Source organism: Ixodes scapularis, unplaced genomic scaffold, assembly GCF_016920785.2.
Source record: "Ixodes scapularis isolate PalLabHiFi unplaced genomic scaffold, ASM1692078v2 PGA_scaffold44__24_contigs__length_19508400, whole genome shotgun sequence".
Taxonomy (NCBI): Eukaryota; Metazoa; Arthropoda; class Arachnida; order Ixodida; family Ixodidae; genus Ixodes; species Ixodes scapularis.
This window is the reverse complement of record NW_024609873.1, coordinates 11866851-11886414: the sequence shown is the minus strand read 5'-3', so window position 1 is coordinate 11886414 and position 19564 is coordinate 11866851. Positions and strand designations below refer to the sequence as shown.

At 43.7% G+C, this 19564-nt stretch overlaps 1 protein-coding gene across 1 annotated transcript in view; it reads left to right on the top strand.

Moving 5' to 3' along the window:
* The window catches only part of LOC8052370 (calcitonin gene-related peptide type 1 receptor), a 234410-nt gene that overhangs the window by 134972 nt on the left and 79874 nt on the right, over positions 1–19564 (top strand). The window contains exon 11 of the mRNA XM_040216633.1: positions 6684–6698. Within this exon, the coding sequence (XP_040072567.1) occupies positions 6684–6698 (15 nt within the window). The remainder of the gene's footprint in view (positions 1–6683; positions 6699–19564) is intronic.

The window sequence follows — 19564 nt, the reverse complement described above, 5'->3', positions numbered from 1 at the left end:
TAATTTGTTATTTTCCGACACTGAAGTCTGCATTGTTGTCGTGTGTCGTTGCCCGTTCTGCGTTGTGCCTTTGTGTGGCAATCTTTACTTCTGTAAAACGACCCCTTTGGTTTGAGGATATTTTGGAAGAAACTCTAGGAAAGAAAAGGCGCCTTTGGGAAGGCGAGAGGAAAACCTACATTGTACAAACTTTGGGGTGAAATATGAGTCACAATCGGCACAAATGCGATGTTTTCACGAGCTCAATCTAGCTCAATCCGGAGCTTATCGGAGCTACCGGCAGGATTTGGTATTCGAAAGAATGTTCCCGTTTGCTCGTGCCACGCCCACGCCACTTCATACCGAAAAACTAAAAAAAAAAAAAACGGAGAAATGTAAAAAAAACAAAAAAAAACTTGACGCTTTGCAGCAGCGCTGTCAAATATATATCAAGAAAAAAAAAGGGCTCTTGTTTGTGTTCACTTCTCATTTTTCTTTCCATTCGTTATTTTCTTGGCACTGAAGTATGTATTGTTGTTATGTGTTGTTTTCCGGTCTGCGTTGCGCCTCAGTGTTGCAAACTTTACTTCCGTAACCCCCCCCCCCCCCCCCCCCCCCCCCCGTTTTGTTTGAAGGTTTTTCGGGGGAAGCTCCAGAAAACAAAAGGCGGCTTTAGGAAGGCGAGGGGAAAACCTTCATTGTACGAACTTTGAAGGTGAAATATGAGTCACAATTGGCATTAATGCGATGTTTTCACGAGCTAAATCTAGCTCAATGCGTAGTTTATCGGAGCTAGGAAGAGGATTTTGTTACTCGAGACAATGTTTCCTTCTGCCCGTGCCACGCCCACGCCACTTCATACCAAAAAACTCGGAGAATGGCGAAATTTCAGAAAGGTGTTTGAGATAATGACTACAAGATACTCAGAAATTGATTAAAATAGAGTATCAAAAAGTCTCGATCAAAAGTATCTTCAAAATACCAAGATACTTCAAAAACGTATTTGAAATACAGTATTTTGAGTAGAGTATTTGAGATAGGCACAAGTCTGTCTGAAAGTATCAAGACCTGAAGAAATCCTGTGTTCAGTAAGAGATGATAGCTTCTTCAGCGATCAAAGAATTGCTACTCAGATACTGATAACCATGGGAGTTTGCATCACTGGCTGTGAGAGATCGTTCTGCAAGTCAAAATAGATACGTTCGTATTTGCAAGTTTTTATGAGCAAGAATCGAGTTTGTTATTTGTCGATGTTGAGTGTAAAGAAAGAAGAATGCGAGAAAACTGACAATGATGACCGATTCGCTTCAGCGAAATTTAAAAAAAAAGAAAAGTAATGTTGTAGTTTTTTAACGCAGTGCCGTGATGTACTCATTTTTGTGTTATGTTTGTCTTGCGAATAATCAAAGGCGGCATGTATATTGTCAAAAAACCAAGCAGCACTTATATTATCTGTAAGTTTACATAAGCGTTTTCGCGAATTATTGACCTTCAAACCTGACCACTTATTTTTTTTTCTTCCGTGTGGTTCAAAGTTATTTAGAACCAATCATGTTTTTAAATTTCTACCTTTTCCTTTTGCCCAAACATGTGGACGCCAGGTGAGAGTTATGAGGATGTTTGACAAGAGCCTTTATGGCCTCTTTTTTATATATTCTTTTCGTACCTCTCCAGTACAATGCAGTAAGACGAATGTGCGAAGACACAGCCAGTCCGTTTTTGTAGACACGCGACCTTCTACACAAAATCATAATCACCACCAGAGGCGCGCAAAAGCAAGTCGCCGTAGACGTTATCACCCCCGAGTTCGCCACTGCTTGCGTCATAACGCATATGGTTCAAAATCCAGAATACGTTGGTACCTCAGGTGCGAAACAAATTCGCATCGTCCTATTTAGGTTAGATACACGCTACAATGTATACTTTGCAGCAGCGTATACGGAGCGGAAGTTTGTCTGCTTCTCGCGTGGGGCTTGCGGTGACGTCAGAACGGCGCCGAGCTCTGTTTGGCTCCAATTAGTAGACCCCAGTGCTAACTGTCTTGATATTTACCCACTATCTTCCAATCGAAGCCAATCAGAGCTCGGCGTCATTCTGAGGTCACCGCAACCCCTGTGCAAAAAGCAGACGAACTTGCGTTATCCACAAGTTCGCGGCTCCGTGTTTTTGCACCTCACAATCCCAAATACATTAAAAAGAAATGTCTTGATACTAAAAATTAAACGCAAACATTTCTATGACAACTGTGAACTTGCGGGCGTGATCACGGCTCATTCACTGCTCGTGAACAGGTTTGGTGGGTGATAGCAGATGCACAAAGACGGCGAGCGCCGGGACGACGCATTTTTGACTTTGCTTGATGGGTTGCATCGGAAGAAGGCTGCGGTCCAACTTGAAGTGAAACAGCGTATAGCTCTACTTTGTTTCAGCAACTCCAGACGCAGCCGACGCTACGAGCTAATAGCACCCATCAAAGAACGTCAAAAGTGAAAGTCGCTGCTCTTTTTCTGCTTATGACTGGTTAAGCGGTAATAGAACAGCTACAGACACGTGATGAACACCATGATTGTGCGCCTTCGACGCTGTCTGATTGGTCTCATCAGCTCGTAGCGTCGCTTGGTTTCTGGACTTCAGGTGAAACGAAGTATAGCATGCGAAACGACTGTCGTTTTTGAGAGCAAGTGTACTGGAAAAAGTCTCTGGCGCATCGGAACGCGAGGAGGGGCACGCCAACGAAAAGGCAACATGGATATCGCATAGGGCACACGCAATGAGGAGGCAACCAAGCGGGCTCCGCCACTGGCCGAGTTCGAGGGTGAAACAAAACTGCGTGGACGCATCGGGAGGGTACACGAGCGCACGACGTCCGCAAAGAGGAGACGAACTAGGATCGCGCGCGTGTTGACACCCAAAGAACAACAAAAGTCTTCAAAGGCATCGGTGATGGCACCAGACCAACAAGGGGCACGATCCCTCACGGAACGACCGATTTGAACTTGAAAAACATCGGGGCCATATATATTAATGGACCTCAGTTTGGGCCTTTCCGTTTCGGCAATGCGGGCGCGTCCGATACGTACTCTATAGACGACGAGACATCAGCCATGAACACAGGCCTGACGCCGTTTGATGTCCTGGTCTTTGTCTGTAGTTCCCTTTCTCTTTACTTGCGCCGTTACAAAGACCATCAGAGCAGAAAATTGAATCTGAGGGCAATTTTGGGTTGCCTCGAAGTTCCGCATCGAGCGATGAAAGAAAAAGAGTGCCGTGGTTAACGAGTTTACGAGGCAAGGAACTTTTCCCACGATGAGTAAGTTGCTTTACTGGGGGGTCGTGTAAGTCGGAGAGGGCCTTGAAACAAACGGAAACAGGAAGGTATCTGACGAATTACAGCAGCGATCTTTGGATGTGACTCTGCGGAAGCGCGTTCAGAAAAGCTTTTGGAGTAAGTCAACCGGTCACATTCGGCACTCTGTTTGGCACGTTTTCAGGGACGTCACATCATCTAGTTTACTGAGGAAGAGAGAGCAGGGCGGGGTTTAGGGGAACACGCAGCAGGTATTCAGCAACAAGCCTTTAGCCGGCTCCCACGTTTGCTTACCCGATAACTGTAAGCTACTTTGACAGCCGGATAAATTCTTGTTGCTGAATCATTGAGGCGTGTTCACCTAATCCTCGACGCCCCTCCTTTCTTTACCCAAGGGGTAGATGCATGGATGCTAACGGCTGCACCATTTATAACGGGCGGTAGCTTGTGCCACCAAGCCTGGAAACTAAAAACAAAAGGTATGGTTCCTCCCCTCGCCCCTCTAAGCCAATGGGATATCCCTAGAAACGTGACAACAAGTGTGCAGAAATCGGCCCTATACTTCCTCTGCAAGGTTCTCCAAATACGCTTTCCGGAACCACGGACAATATTAGGTTGGAATGTTTCTTACTTTGTACAAGCTTACTAGCACAAGTGTGCCCCAATTATACTGGCACGCAACGCCACTGACCAATGATCGTCTTTGTCGCGATGTGGAGGCGTAAAAGCGCACTTCTTTTCAACTCGCTTTCGCGAACTGTGGTGGCGCATTAACGGGGATCGAAAAGACCGATCTTATCAGCTAGTTTGAGTGATTTGAGTACGCCACCGCTTTCCCCGAGCATGTGGGACCTGCAGTCTTTCTCCACACGAGACGACTCAGCTGGAGGTTTGTGCAAGCAGAGCACGAGACGGAACGAGCTGTCTCGTGCACGGGAGCTTACCTCTTGGTAACTACAGTTATGGCGGTGTCACGCATGCTTTGAACGCTTAGTGATTCGAGTCTATTGTTGCCGTGCTCACGGGGATTTCCCTATGATGACGATATTGATAGCTCACAAAGTGGATCATAGCCTTTCCTCTACTGACAAAGCCTGGTTATCGCCACGGTAAGCGGCCGCCGAAATTGCGAAAGTAGAGCGGCAGAAAACGGATTGGAGAAGAGCCACGTGACGGTTGCCCGCTGCGGCAAGACGCCCAAACACACTTCTCTCGAGCAGTGGAGTGTCCGCTCGTGCTCCTCGCGGTCCTCGCGCTACCACTTCTTTTCTTGTCGGGTTTGAAACCCATGTTTCGGGCCCCCGTTGCTGCAAAAGCTGTGCGCTGGCGTCCAGGTACCCCGTGAATCGCTCTGTGCTGCCAGATCTTCGTGCTCCAAATCTGCGACAGGCGCTCTATGGCTCCGTCGTCAAACTGCCGGTCTTTTTGAGTATAGAAGAGGGTAGCCTATGGTTGGACACGAGCATGGGGTGAGCATTCCTCGACGAGCATTTATGTAAAGCCCCTCTATCCTGGGAAAAGTGGCGCCATTCATTGTTGTGGAAATGCTCGAGACACGTGCCGCGCGCCACTTCTGGGAAGAACATAGCGTCTGAAATCTAACTCAGGGTTGCGCTGTGCCGCCATGATCTTCCCAAAGGCTGCACGTTGCACGTGCCCCTTGGCACGGAACGTAAGAAGAGGGTACTGTGGGAGTCGGCCTTAAAGAGGCTTAGCGGCATATAAATTACTCGACAACTGATCCCGTGGTCGCCAGTTCATTCTGCGAATCGAGGTGATGAACGCGTCTATTTTCTTTCTCGTCTTTTTTTTTTGTCACTGAATTTTTATTAAAAAATACTAACATGTGCTTCGTAGGCGGTTGATTTCATCTCAAATCGTGCAAGAAAAAATAATGGGTCCTCATAAAGTTTAATATATATATATATATATATATATATATATATATATATATATATATATATATATATATATATATATATATATATATATATATATATGTGTGTGTGTGTGTGCGTGTGTGTGTGTGTGTGTTGGTGGAGAATGTTTAACTAGAACAAAACTGCAAACTGCAAACTACAAAACATTTCTTTTTATTCTTGAGTTTTGGGCTTCGAAAGGGCAGTCTGGGCGGAAGGTAGGAAGTGCGACACTGTTAGCGCGAACAAGTGATCGCCGGTTTTTCCAGTTTTCTCTTTGAAACCAAGGGATGACATCCAAGTTCTTATTGCTATGAAAAGAGCTATTTAGTTTTATAATTTGTGCGATAAAATTTCGTGTTCGCTAATATTATTTAGAAGTAAAATGCAAAAATGCGCCGATGGCATGGTCGCGCTAACAGTGTCGCGATGTGTACGTCTTGCCATTTTTTTTCAGTTTTGATGAGTGGCACCATTTGAAGTCTCGAAACTTTTAGATTATTTTTTTTCGCAACAATTATAACTGCTTTTATTGCTTTAAGATTTCATATAAAATAGTTCTCTCGAAGTGTGTTTTTTTTATTTTTTTATTTTATTTTAAGAAGTAAATATGCTTGAATTTCGCATCTTTGACAATAATAGTCCAAGCTTGAATCTAGCTAGCTTTCGATGTTCAATTATATAAGGCATGAGAAACATCATAAATGAAAGCTTGTATCTAAGACGAATAAAAAATGATATTGCTACTTTAGATACAATTTATATAGAAGAAACAAAACTGTAAATTTGAGAAGAAATGCTAAAAATACAAAATTCAAAGTAATCCTGAAAAAAATGCGTGTGCTCATTTTTTTATTTTTCTTATGGAAAGCTTTATGTGTGTTTTTATATAAGTAGTAGAATTTCCTTGGCATACATGGTTTCGTCATATTAGGCAGCGCATTTGAAAAGAACCCATATTTTTACCTCCATTCAAAGGTGAAAATATATGGGTCGTTGCCATAACTTTTGCGTAATTATAACATATATGCTTCTAACGCGACCATAATCTTTATGATATACCTCATGTACCATTTAGTAAAATAAGGAATGACTGGTGTGGCATCATTAAAAAAATGTTAATGCACATGTCCAGTTCGCTTATAAAATCTAAACATTCAGAATTTTCCTTTATATAAATTTATTGAAACGTCATTTTTTTTTATTTACAAAGCACAAAAATTAACTTTCACAAACCTTTACGTCAAACAATGAAGACGTGAGATAAACTATTATCAGAAACCCAGCATGCCGAGTGCGAAATTTCGCTCCTTTTATGCGGCCGAATTTTCACATATATTGGCGAGGGCCGTTTGAAATTTCTTGACTTTCTTTTTATTTGAGGGAATGCAGACAAACGGGGGAAATGCATAATAATACATGGCATTTTTAGTAATATGAGCAACGTTTATGGCGATAAAAGGCATATTGCTTTTAAGTGAGGTTAATTACTCGTCAGGATTCGCTTTTTATTAAAATATTGCACTTAGTTCGAACGAAACATTCTTAGCCATCTTCAAAATTTTTCGAGCTCCCGTCAAACGTCAGAAGTCTGAAGTGGCTTCACGGTGTCATGTAGTTTTTTCCGAAGTCTTTATTCGGCCGAAGCTTCAGTCTTGGTGAAAGTTTCGATTCGGCTGGACGTCTCTGTTTCGCATAATTCTGAGTTCGACTGAACTTTCAACTCTGCTGGACATTTAATTTGGCTGATGACAAGTTTGGCTCGAAGTCTGAGTTCGGCTGAAGTGTCACAATTTGGCTAGAAGGCTAATTAAATCTTCAGCTGCGCAATTTAGTTGATAGCTTCAACTTAAAAGCTTGAATGTCTGAGATGCCCCACTTTAGTCGAGAGAATGAATAATGCTTTCAATCTGCTTTGACAGGCTAATATAAGATCAACAAGATTCCGCAACATAAAAAAAGCTTCACGACGCATGATAATCAGAATTTTTTTTTTTCGATCGAGTGACGTAATTTAGCAAACTGTTGCGTAAAAAAAAGCATACACCTGGTGGGTGCCACAGTTTAATGAGGAAAACATCACAAACAATTTTGTTAACTTGTTACACACAAATGCGATTCGCATGAGCCGTTCACACGCGAATCATGCGATTCGCATGTGCCGTTTTCTCCAATTGGCAACTAACTATATATCGTATGGTCCACTGCATGGCCATACGATTAATTGATCGCGTTTCTAAACACCGAGGTGTTCACGTCCCCACCTCGGGCTTCGTGTGGGGTCACCTTTACAAGTTTGTGACCTTAATGGAAAAAAAAAAAAAAAATGTGCGAATGTGATTTCTAGCGGCACTACTATGATAACTTCAAAACATATATATTACATTTATAATTCGGCACGCGCTGAAAGTGCCAAAATGGCCGGCCCCCTTCGGAGACTGCGGCCATGGCAACCGCAGTATGTCATACATATTTCTTTTTACCCTTTAGGCTTGTGTTCTTAGCTTCTCCATTTTGACGCTTTAATTTCGCTAGTTCTTGAAAGCGTTAAACTCGAGTCTCATCAAACTCTTTTTTTTTTGTTTCTTTTCTGCGCGTGCGCTCGCGTGTGGCTTAGTCCCCTCCATTGCACACGTATTTCTGTGTCGAGTCGGTAGGCCTCGCCAACTTACTTTTGATTCTATAGAGTTCCCAACCCACGTCGACGCGGTTGTACGCGCGTGGCTTCGGCGCCGAAGCCCCGGGCTAACGAGGGAAATTCGATCTCTATTCATCGCAAATCCCACGAACAGAACCAACGAACGTGAAAAGGGACGCGAATTATGCAGGCAGCCTCGGAGAACCGGATCTCTCCGAACCGTTTTTGTTCGCGTCATCGCTGCGGAAAGTGCTTCAATGCCTCCCGCTACCTTACACCGTTATTTGCTAAGCTGACAGTGCGGTGAAAGCTACGGGCTCGTTGGACCAGTAATACGTCTATATTTTAGCCACGTGATCACGCGCTCGACCATACCCAAGCACAGAGAGCAGGATCAGGTGACAAAAGGAAGGCGGTTGATTGGACCGGCAAGCGCTTATAGCTCGTACCGCACTGTCGGCATATAGGTGTGAACAGAGTATAGTACGCTCTTGAAACAGACGCAGAACTCTGGAGATTTCGGTTGTTGTTTCTCTCGTGTTCGGCCGTACAGTTAGGGGTAAGACGAAACCCGAACTTTATATGTCAGATGAACCCGAAGAGGTTTTTCTTCTTTTTTCTTTTTTTCGTGGAGAAGGTTTTTGAGCCAAAGCGTTATCTGACTTACTAAAGGAAACCCGGCGAATAATGCGGGTCAGCAAACCTGAGAAGGTAGAAGCCCCCGGGGCATCCGCGAAACATCTTGACTAGAACCGTTGACACTCGAGATGTCTCGAGTGTCGAGTTCAGTGACGTCTGCTGAAGATAAAAAAAAAAGAACGTACTTATTCTGCGTGGCTGATGCTCCCGAGCCAGCGCGGAGAAGCAGTTCCATGCTGCTTATACCTTCTAAGCTTTATTAAGTTATTTTTTTTCGTGTACCTTCTTGAGTAGATGATAGAGTTCGTTATATTATTAATAATTAAACTTGTACTCAATGAAATGTGAAGCTTTTTAATGGTGCCTTTTGTTTTGTGGAGCCCACTTCATAAAGCAGCAAAATGTTTTCGTAACACTTAATAACATGCCACTTTATTAAGTAAAGGTGTTTCGCGGTTGGTAATTGGGTGCTCTAAAGATACTTGAAAAGAACTAAGTGCGCAAGCGAGCTGATGATACAGAAGCATAACAAAAATTCGAAACAGAGGAAGCCGAAATGATACACACAACAAGAGGGACAGAAGCCGAAAACAGTGATTTCCCTACACCCCCTTAGGGAAGGTGTGCACGCCCTCCCCCTCCCTCCCCCCCTTCATTTTCTGAACGCACCCCCTTAAATCGCAACGGCTCCTCTATTTTCAGTCTGGTAAGCTTATTTCCAGAATATTTAGCGCAATGACCATCATCATCATCATCATTATCATTTATTAACCTTGAAGGCCCTTACGGGCATTAGACAAGGTCGTAGAACCTGCTAAAAAGCATTACATAAAGGAACCAACAAAAAGTGGGTTTCATGCTCGGGAATATTGTTAAATAAAGCAACAAAAATAGAAGAAAAAAACATTCAAAACATCTTTAAGGAAATACAGCTGATTAAACAGAAAGATGCACAAATAAATCATTTCTCTAAACACAAAATGACTTTGCTATTAGTGCAGCTGCAGATGAATGCGTTATGATGTCTCTGGGGTCACGGTATACTGCTAGGCAGGCTATTCCAGTCTGTTATTGTTAACGGCTAGGTGGAGTTAAGAAACGAAACTGACGAGGCGAAAATTGGGCGAACTTTACAGACTTTATCAATGTGAGGAAATATGCGAGTGGCTGTGAATAATAGTAAAATTCTGATGTCATGATTATGATAGTAAATCATGCGAAAAAGAGGCAGGTGTGATAGTTTTCTTCTAGGCGAGAGCAGATCAAGGTTAGCTTTCATTCGTAAAGAAGTGATACTGGTGTCTCGTGAGTAATCCAAAAAAATGAATCTGATTGCGCGATTTCGAAGTGCCTCTAAGTTTGTTATCAATGGATGTTGCTAAGGGGACCAGATGGATGACGCGTATTCAAGTTGCGATCTTACGAGTCTAATGTAGGCTAGTTCTTTCACTGATGATGATGCTAGTTTTAGATTCCGTCGAAGATAGCCAAGAGGGCGGTTAGCATTGGACAGGACGTGTGTTATATGCGTGTTCCATGAGAAATCGTCAGATAATGAACGCCAAGATATTTGTAAGATGGACACTTGGTAATTACCTGGATGCACATGGTGTAAGAAAAAGAAAGAGGATATGAGCACGCGTGAGGGAAACGAGATTTGTTTTAGAAAAGTTAATTGTCATTCTCCACTGTTTACACCTGTCGGCTCTTAGGTTAAGGTCAGCTCGTAGGGTTATGTTATCGTTCAGTTTAGATACAGATCGGTAAATTACGCCGTCATCAGCAAGAAGTCCAGTACAGGATGTTATGTGATCAAGTAGGTCATTCACAAATGTAAAAAAAAAAAAAAAAAAAAAAAATGGAGGTCCGAGAACACTGTCCTGGGGGACTCCGGATGATACAGGAGAACAAGGTGACGACTGGTTGCTAACCACAGTATGCTGAGTACGATTGGTTAAAAATTGTTCTATTCATGATGTTACGAGTCGATGAATGTGAAGTTGATTTAGCTTGAGCACGAGTAAACTATGGGATACCTTAACTGATTACAGCAAACCAATGTGGTAGAAGGGCGTAAAACGATGAACTGGTATCCCGTTCCCCCCTAGCTGCTGCTATGTTGTACAATTTGGACCAGTTGACACGTGACCGTACCAAATCCTGAGGCTTTTACGTAAAACGTGAGCCGAGACTTCTATTGCGGTTGCTGCAAAAACATAATAAACTATTGTTCAATATCGTTAGCCCCCCCCCCCCCCCCCCCCCTCCCAGAGATCTGAGTCTATCTCCGATAAAAACCCAAATTACGTACCGCGGCTGTAGCGGAGCCATTGTGAAGCTGCGCGGGTTTTGTCCTAAAATCACATTTTGGACTTGAAACAAAGAGAACATAACTTATCTTGTCGGTACGTTCACTAAATATCAATAGGCGATTTTCTCCACGCGGTACTTGGTTAAGATCTAGACGTAGAACTATAAAGTAACGCGTCTAGTGGTCAAAAATGTACAACATGGCGGCGGCCGGGTGGGGCTCACTTTTAGCTGCCAGTTTATCGCTCTAAGCCCCTCTAACTTGTTGCAGCAAACGCACCAAAAGCGACGAGCGCCATGACGATGCACTTTTGGCCCTGTCTGATTGGCTCCACCGCATCCTAGCGTTGGCTGCGCTAGGACTTAATCTGAAATGAATTATAGTCTCACTCGCACAATCCGAAACTTGAACTACCAGTCTCAGGGAGAGAGAAAGAAATACAGAGAGAGGGGAGAAAGTTGGGGCTGTAGGATCTGATATATGCCATCCTGTATTCATGGGACGTAGGCAAAACAACGTAGTGCATTCGTCTCTGTAATTGCTATAGCAAAAGTGATTGCGACGCTAGGTTGCAAATACAAGCGCTAGACACACCCTGCTCCATCGTTTATCTGGGTTCATCTCATTGGCTTATTTCCATTTATGTCAATTAAGCACCTCTGCCGAAGACAAAAAAAAAATAAACAAAAGGTAATTCATACTGTGTTTCTTCTGTTCCGCTTTGTTTCGTTTCCTCGGTTTTGTAGCGAGACTGGGCTTGGTCATTTGATTAATGACGTGAGCAGACGTAACAAATGATGCGGCTTTTTCCATGGCGGAGGTAATTCGATTGTAACGAGGTATGTGAATAGGTATACTGAGTTTAGGCACGTGGCGTTTACTGCGACTGAAAGTCACCGTATTCTGGGAATGTTCGGACATTTGTTAGAGTAATTTGGCACGCGAGCAAAGTCACCTCTAATCATTGACGTTTGTACCTACGGCCTTTGGGCGCCGCCATCTTGCTGCTGGCGTGTATACTACGCGACTTCGACTGGTGTCTACACCGCGTCCAAAAAGAAGGGTCCCCCAATCTCCGCCTGACGACGTCATGCAAGTGTCACGCTGTCACCTGTCGCGATCCTGCCGGTGTCCCAGCAGCGGTGGTCGATGCGGCAGACGACTGTTTTGCTGGAGGTCGCTTTCTAGTGTGACAGTCCGCGGAAGTTTCGGGAGCCAGAAGTCGGAACGCGGTGACAGCAGCGACTCTCACGTTCGCTAGTGCGCTTTTCTCCAGCATTTCTACGACCGACCGCCAGGATCGCGACATCCAACAGCAGGACACTCCGGCTTCTTTGACGTCATTTTTTTTGCACTTCGGGACCCCTTTTGATGCATGGGCAGCTCGTGGGACGCTAAACACACCAGTCGGATACGCGCTCCAGGCACCATAGCTACTACAGCGTATGATAGTGCGAGTCTAGCTGAGGCGTGCCTAGGGTTGCCAGACTGGCACCAAAAAAAAAGCATTTTGCACCCACAATGGCCGGGCTACAGCTTTCGAAGCGTACTGGTTACAAACATCAGGCAATACCACCTGGAATATTGGCCCTGTCCCTTTTACTCCCCCAAACGTCGTCTCTAGTGAATCCGCGTAGCGCTTTCTACCTTGCGTCAGCATCGCTGCCAAGCGCGTCTTGCAGCGCCTGACAAGTCACCCGACGCTGGCGCGCGGCGACGCAAACAACGGACGCGCCTGCCGCTTTACGGTAGCTAGATCTCGCCCAGATTCAGCGTGTTTATCGCTTGGGGCCGGTTTACGTTGGGTCCGGTCGGGGATCCATTAACGATAACGTCATCAGCAGACCTTGTCTTCTAGGGGATATTGCTATGCGGAGCGCAAGTTCGTCTGCTTTATTGTGTGGGGGTTGTGGTGGCGTCAGAATGCCGAGCTCTGAGTGGCTCCGATTGGAAGGATAGTGGGTAGACCTCAAAGTAGTTTCCTTCGAGGTTTACCCACAATCCTTCAATCAGAGCCAATCAGAGCTCGACGTTCTGACGTCATCACAATCCCTGCAAAAGAAGCAGACGAACTTACACTCCACATAGGCCGGTGTTGCACGGAACGCGTTCCTTTCAAGAGGAACGCAGGAACGCCGCCGTTTCATCTTGAATCGGTGAAACTGGAACTGGGACTCGTTATATTTTCGAGGTATCGGTAGGAACAGCGGGGTTTCTTCATTTTTGTATATATATCCGAAAATTCAGCCGAATGTAGTAGGCATTTCGTGGGCTTCTTATTATCGACAATTCACGCCTCCGACTTCAAAAGATGGGGGAGTGCCCGAGAGATGGTCAAAAACAAAGAACTGGAACCTATGTGATACGTGTTATGTGTTATGTGTCGTGGCGGCACGACACGTCATTCGATATGGATATTTGAACTTGCTCGCTTTATTTCACTCATGGATTATGCAGCAGGGTATTTCGTAAAATAGTCGAAGGTAACACAAAGGTAACGAGACGTTCCAATATTATAAAAAAAATACGGGCACGCGTTCGTTTCGAACCTCTGAAACATGTAACGAGAACTCTTTCCAAGATTGACAAGGAACAAGGAACGAGCTTTCGTTCCTGTTTTGGAGGAACGTGTAGAGCATTGCTATAGGCCCCTGCGCTGAAGCTTTGAGAAACGAGCAACTTCGCGTTCCGGACATTAAACAATCTCCTTATAGCTAAAAAAAAGAAAATAAAGAAAGAAGGAAAGTTGTTTAGAGAAGGGTTCACAGTATTCAACGAAAGATGGCGCTAAAGAAGTGGTGACATGACACTGGTGCACTGTGGGGCGAAGATTTTGTCATTACCCGAAGCATGTGGAAACGTGGCGTGAGTTGGCGCTAGCACACGAAAGAAGGGGGCGCATTCAAGTATATGCTGGAAGAATATACACAGTTATGGAAAAGGTCAAAGGTACGCTAACTCTTGTTTGCATTGGAGATATGACCTTCGTCCAGCATGCTGCTGCCTAAAGAACTATGGAATGACTTTTTTCCTTTCGCTTACATTGCATAGGACCTTGTCGTTCATAATATAACACGTACATTCGTTTGTATAGACCCCTTTATCTCAGTATTTGCCTGACCGGTGGATAGCTGGCTCTGACGCACTCGCCGCCACAGATCTAGATATAACTGTGTAAAATAAATAAATGCAGAAAAAAATGGCTAGTTGACACAAGTTGCCGCCTGATTTAAAAAGTTCTGCCTCATCCAGCCATGCTTTCATCCATTCATTAGACTGCTTGACTTTGGCTGGTTTCGGTTTCAAAGTGAACGCGGCTGTTTTGCAGCTTTCTGCCGTTTCTGCTTAATCATGGGACATAAATCTGTTCCTTTTATTACAAAAAGAAACAAAAATAGTTGTACTGAATCACTTTGACAATGTTTTGAGCCTAATTTTGGGCTATTTTGCGAACACCTTTGATGCTTCTGACTCCGTTCATCATAAATTTCGGCCATGTTTGGTGATAAACAACTAAACTGATGCAGAGGAATTATTACCATAGTCTACTACAGTATCCGAGGACACCAGTTTCCAGAAAAACGAAACCAGTGAATAGACTAATTAATGCATGATGTAATGTGAAGAAGCAGGTCGACAGCCTAATTCTGCCGAATCAAAAAGAACAGATGAACTCACAAGTTTGTTTGGCTTTCGTGGGCACCAACATTTCGAGAACTTCGCAGACTGGAAAAATTTTATATGATGACGCAAAGAATTCATATAAAAAAGTATTATTTTATCAAACTTTTTTTAAATAAATTAAGTATTCGAGAAATAATTCGACAGTTCGAACTAGGCCGGGGGTAGAAAACGTATCGGCCCTGCTAATGTACTCATTAAAATGATTTCATACTATTGAACTTAAAAGCAAACTATTTGTTAAATGGGCATTTGTTTACGACGTATTTAAGGTATGAGATATTTAACGTCAGGCCTTTTAAATTAATGTTTGACATTGGTCTTCTGTAAAATTTGCCAAATAAAATTAGAGGGCGTAAATGAAGTGACCTCAGAAAGTGTAGCTCAAGTCTGGTACCCTGGCGTCACTTCCTGGACCTGTGTAGACAGTCATTTGTTTGAACATATTCACTTTCTAGATTTTGGTGTCAGCAGTCACTAAAAGTAAATCTCTATTCGCCAGCAAAAACTCTCTATTCGCCAGCAATCGACTGATTTTCGTGCAGGCGACTTATTTTCGTCGTCGCATGACGCGGACCTCAGACGCTCTCAAGCTGTCCTTGACAGTTTCTCAAGCAAGAGGTCCGAACCTTTGTGTTGAAATAAATTAATTGAATTTGACAGGTTATGTTACTAAAATATTCAAATCACTTGCAATACTGCATAAATGGAATCGAGCACGATATACAGTTTCTTTACATTAGTAAACAAACCGATCAAGCTAATGTTTATCTTTCAAAAACTATTGCAGCGTCAAACATTCTTTGCAGTTGTGATATTATTAAAAAGCATATTGTGTTATGGTGACGCCATCATTATTCCTAACATTAGATAAAAGTCAAGTTAAACGTTCGTTTCCTATATCTCCTCGAAGAGTTCCCATATATACTGAACAACAACTTTTATTGATGTGCTTTTTATTGGGCATGTTCCTCTGCTATTAGTAGGCAAACTTGAATTGTCATAAGTAATTGGCCTTTGAACGCTCGCGCTCTTTTAGTCATCTGCATACTTAATGTGCCTCAGTGCTAACGCTGATTCCTGTACCTCAACTTCACGCGTATTCGTTACGCCGACACTGAAAATAGTCAAGACCTGCTACAAAATTAACTCAAGAAGTTGCGCACATAATGATATACTACAATTAGGTAGTAAATATAAGTATAGAACTACACTTTATGGAGTAAGGCAGGAAAACGCGATGAAACAGAACAAAACAATGAGACATTTACAAATCTCTGTAACGCGAAATTAGGGTGTAGCTCCTGAGGAGGAGGGAAGGGTACGGAAGGGAGGATGTGCCCTTCCTTCTCCGTACCATCTCCTCCTCCCATCCTCATCTGCTCCTCGTCATCCCCTCCTTCCTTCCTGCTCCTCTTCCTCCCCTTCTCCTCCTCTCCCCTACTCCTTCTCCTCCTCTTCTCTCCTCCTCTCTTCTCCTCCCCTTTCCCCTCCTTCGTACCCGACCCCTCCGAACCCTCCCATCCTCCTTCACCGTATCCTCCCCTCCTCCTCCCCCATACCCACCCCTCTTCCCACAGTTTACCCGCTAAATGTAGCTGAAAATTGATGCCACGTGACCTCAGCAGCAATGAAATTCCCCGATAAATTTAGCGGGGAATTAAATTGCTGTTGAGGTCATGTGACGCTAATTTTCTCGCTAAATCTAGCGGAGAAACTGAATTTGTTCAAACGTGACGTGAAAGCAAGTCATATGACCTCATTTTCTACGCCAAACTTAGAGGGGGAAACTGAATTGGTGTTAAGGTGACGTGACGTCAATTTTCCTGTTAAATCGAGCAGAGAAACTGAATTTGTTAATAGGCGACGTGACACCAAGTCATTTGACGTCATTTTCCCCTCTAAATTTAGTGGGGGAACTAGATTGGTATTGGAGATCACGTAACATGTATTATGCCGCTAAATTTAGTGGGGAACAAAGTTGCTGTTGAGGTCACGTGACGTTAATTTTCCCGCTAGATCTAGCGGAGAAACTAAATTTGTTCATAGGTTACGTGACAGCTAGTTATGCGACGTCATTTTCCATCCTAAATTTAGCGGGGAAACTGAATTGGATTTGAGGTCACGTGACATCAATCTTTCCGCTAAATGGAGCGCGGTTTCGCCGACGCTGCGAAACCCGGAACCGGGCGCCTAAGAGCCGCGCTCTAAAACATGAAAACAACGGATCCTCCAAGGCGCGGAGGGGTAGCGGAGCGGCGGGTGGAAGCAACCTAATGGCGGCCGCGTCACGTGATTTCAAGATGGCAGCGCCCATGCGACGGAGGGTGAAGAGGTGTATACCTCCACGATTAATGTTGCTGACAGCGTGTTAGATCACGGCCATGATATTAAGTGGGGAGAAACAAAAATTATGATAATGATGCTATGAAAAGTACGTGCAATCGTAGAATCAACCAATAAGCAAACAAAGTACGACATTTCTCTTTTATACGCATAGTCAATGCACGAGTGCTCGAGTTATAAAAAGATAAATCTAATGCTTCTCGCTTCATAAACCTGCGTGCTACCTACAGGTTGTTGATTTCAGGCAACACGCCAAATTCTAATACTTGCAATACACGCGTACGGAAATGTATAGTTCATGGTGTTAAAATATCGAATGTGGCCCATGATTGAAATTCATACTAAAGTATACTCAGAGTCACTGTAACTTCGAAAATGGCGACGGGTATACAGTCCATGTTAGCCAGTCGGCGCGTTGGAGGGAGCCACGTGACTGTACTCTATCACACTCATTTCGTGCAGTGCAACCGGAGCCACGGGCTGGAGAGAGAGGAAAGCCGTTTCTGTACGAATTTCGAGTGACTCGCTAATCCTCTAAGGAACGAAAATCTGCGTCTGGAGGCTACAAGAGAGGGTACGAGTTAAGAGGGCTTGAGTTAACGGGGGAGTTCCTTCGTCCCCTCTTCTCCAAATGCTTGGGTTACGGTCTCGCCCGTGTAACTTTGGTAAGGGTTGTCAAATGCTTCGTCTCCTTCACTATGATTGGCTCGAAGGAGACGTAGAGGTCGTCCTTTGCCAATTTAAGATGAAAGAAACTGTAGTTTGAGTGGAGAAAGAGTAAGTAAACAGGTAAGCTGGTTAATGTTACAGATATTTGAAAAAAAAAACAAAAAAAAACGGAGACGACGGACGAAAAGGGGGATGTTTGTGTTTGCCCCTATCGTCGTTCGACGTCTCCGTCTTTTTTTTTTTTTTCTTAAATATGTACAGTTTTAGGTACCGGAGAATATATAAAGAACGGCTATTAGATGACCCTCTCTCTCACTGACCTAAATCAGCAAGGTCTCAGACGAGCACTTTATCGCTTTCTAACTTTCTAATTCTTCATACAAATCATAGCCTTGAACATAGAGTTGTTAGGACACGTTATGAAACTGGCCGATCGGTGTTCGGATATATAATACGTAGTACTGTGTTGTTGCTTCTATAAATAAAATGAATTTCAAAATTTTAAGAAAAAGAAAATAGCTGGGCTATTTGTCTCTTTCCTCACCCCGAAATCTTCGGAGCAATAAGTGTTTCTCCAAAAATGCGTATGCGTGTACTTTCCTCCAAAGCGTTCGTAGAGGCAATTCTTATTCGAGAGTTTCACACTAGGGGCCCCCGACGCTAGCGCTCACGCAAGCTGCTCGGGGCACTTAAAGCGCTTCGACCCGCGATTCGAAATCTCTCCGTTCTAAAACTTTCCATTTTTATTCTATTTTTATTGTTTGTCTTCTTGCTCTTTGAGATCAATAGAACGAGTGAAGCTTTGGCCTGTCACCCGAGTGGAACCTTTAAGTGTGCTGTGTCACCTTCAGTCGACATGCTCATGCCTTTAGGCATTAAAAAAAAACTTAGTCATGTCTAAATATAGTATGTGATTTTTAATATTTTTTTTAGGTTCGGTATTCTTGCTTGCATAATGTTAGTGTATTGGGTGTCTGTGCGTGTGCATGTTTCTTTTTTGTTTGTTATGATGCACAGACAGGAAGGCACATTTCTGTTGGTGCGCATCAATAAATAACCAGGGTGTCGAACCGGAACCGAACCGAACCGAAAACCGGAACCGAACCGGTATTTTTTCCGGAGCTGAACCCGAACCCGAACCGTTATCAGGACCAACTTAAATAAGGGGGAGACCTGTCTACTGAACGGAGGCTCAGCGCCGGCTCAGTAGTACGCGCATTCCTCACGAACGCTCGTGGTGGCGCTCGGAGCCCCCCTACCTTTCCTCCCGGATCCAGTCCGGGACGCCTTGGGAAACACCGAAGCGAGGTGGCTGCGCCTCTGGAATCTGTGTGTTACGATACGAAAATTTAAGTGTCGACTCGAACTGCGGGTAATTGGTGCACTGTTGCGTGCCGCTGTGTACCTCGCACAACAAAAAGGGCGAATGATTTCTATTTCACAAATTTCCATCACCAAGTATCCGCAGAATGGATTAAAAGAATCTCAAGAGCGGGTAAGTCTCGACTTTTTTTTTCATCTCAGTCATTTGGAAAAATAAAAATAATAGCGTCATATTGTATTAGAAGAAAAAAAAGGCATTCAGGACATGTTTCAATGTTTTTGTTTTTTTTCGTTCTTTTCTCTTAAATGCGAAAAGAACTCCCAATGGCGCCCAAGTGATAGCGGGGGCACTGTCCTTTGCTCTCAAAATTTTACAGCAGATGACGATGAGGAGAATGTAAATTTGAAAAAAAAAAAAAGAAAAAGAAAAAACCCAGAGCGGTGCCAACGATGTTCCGTGTTCGAGATTTATCCGATCGACAAACAGTGCAATTCAAAGCTGACTTGAAACACCCGGCGACGCCCGCACCACCATCGCAAAAAAAAAAAAAAAAAAAAAAAAAAAAAATGCTATTTTTGTATTTTTTATTTTTTGCGTGCAATTCATTTTTTTAGGATAATTGTAACAGTTATACATGGCGACACAAGATTTTTATTTGCTACGGACGGCGAGCCCGGTGAACGAAAGGAATACTGCCTCAGAGGGGCCGAGGTGGAGTCGATGGACCCCTTGATATTTTCGCTTGAAAACA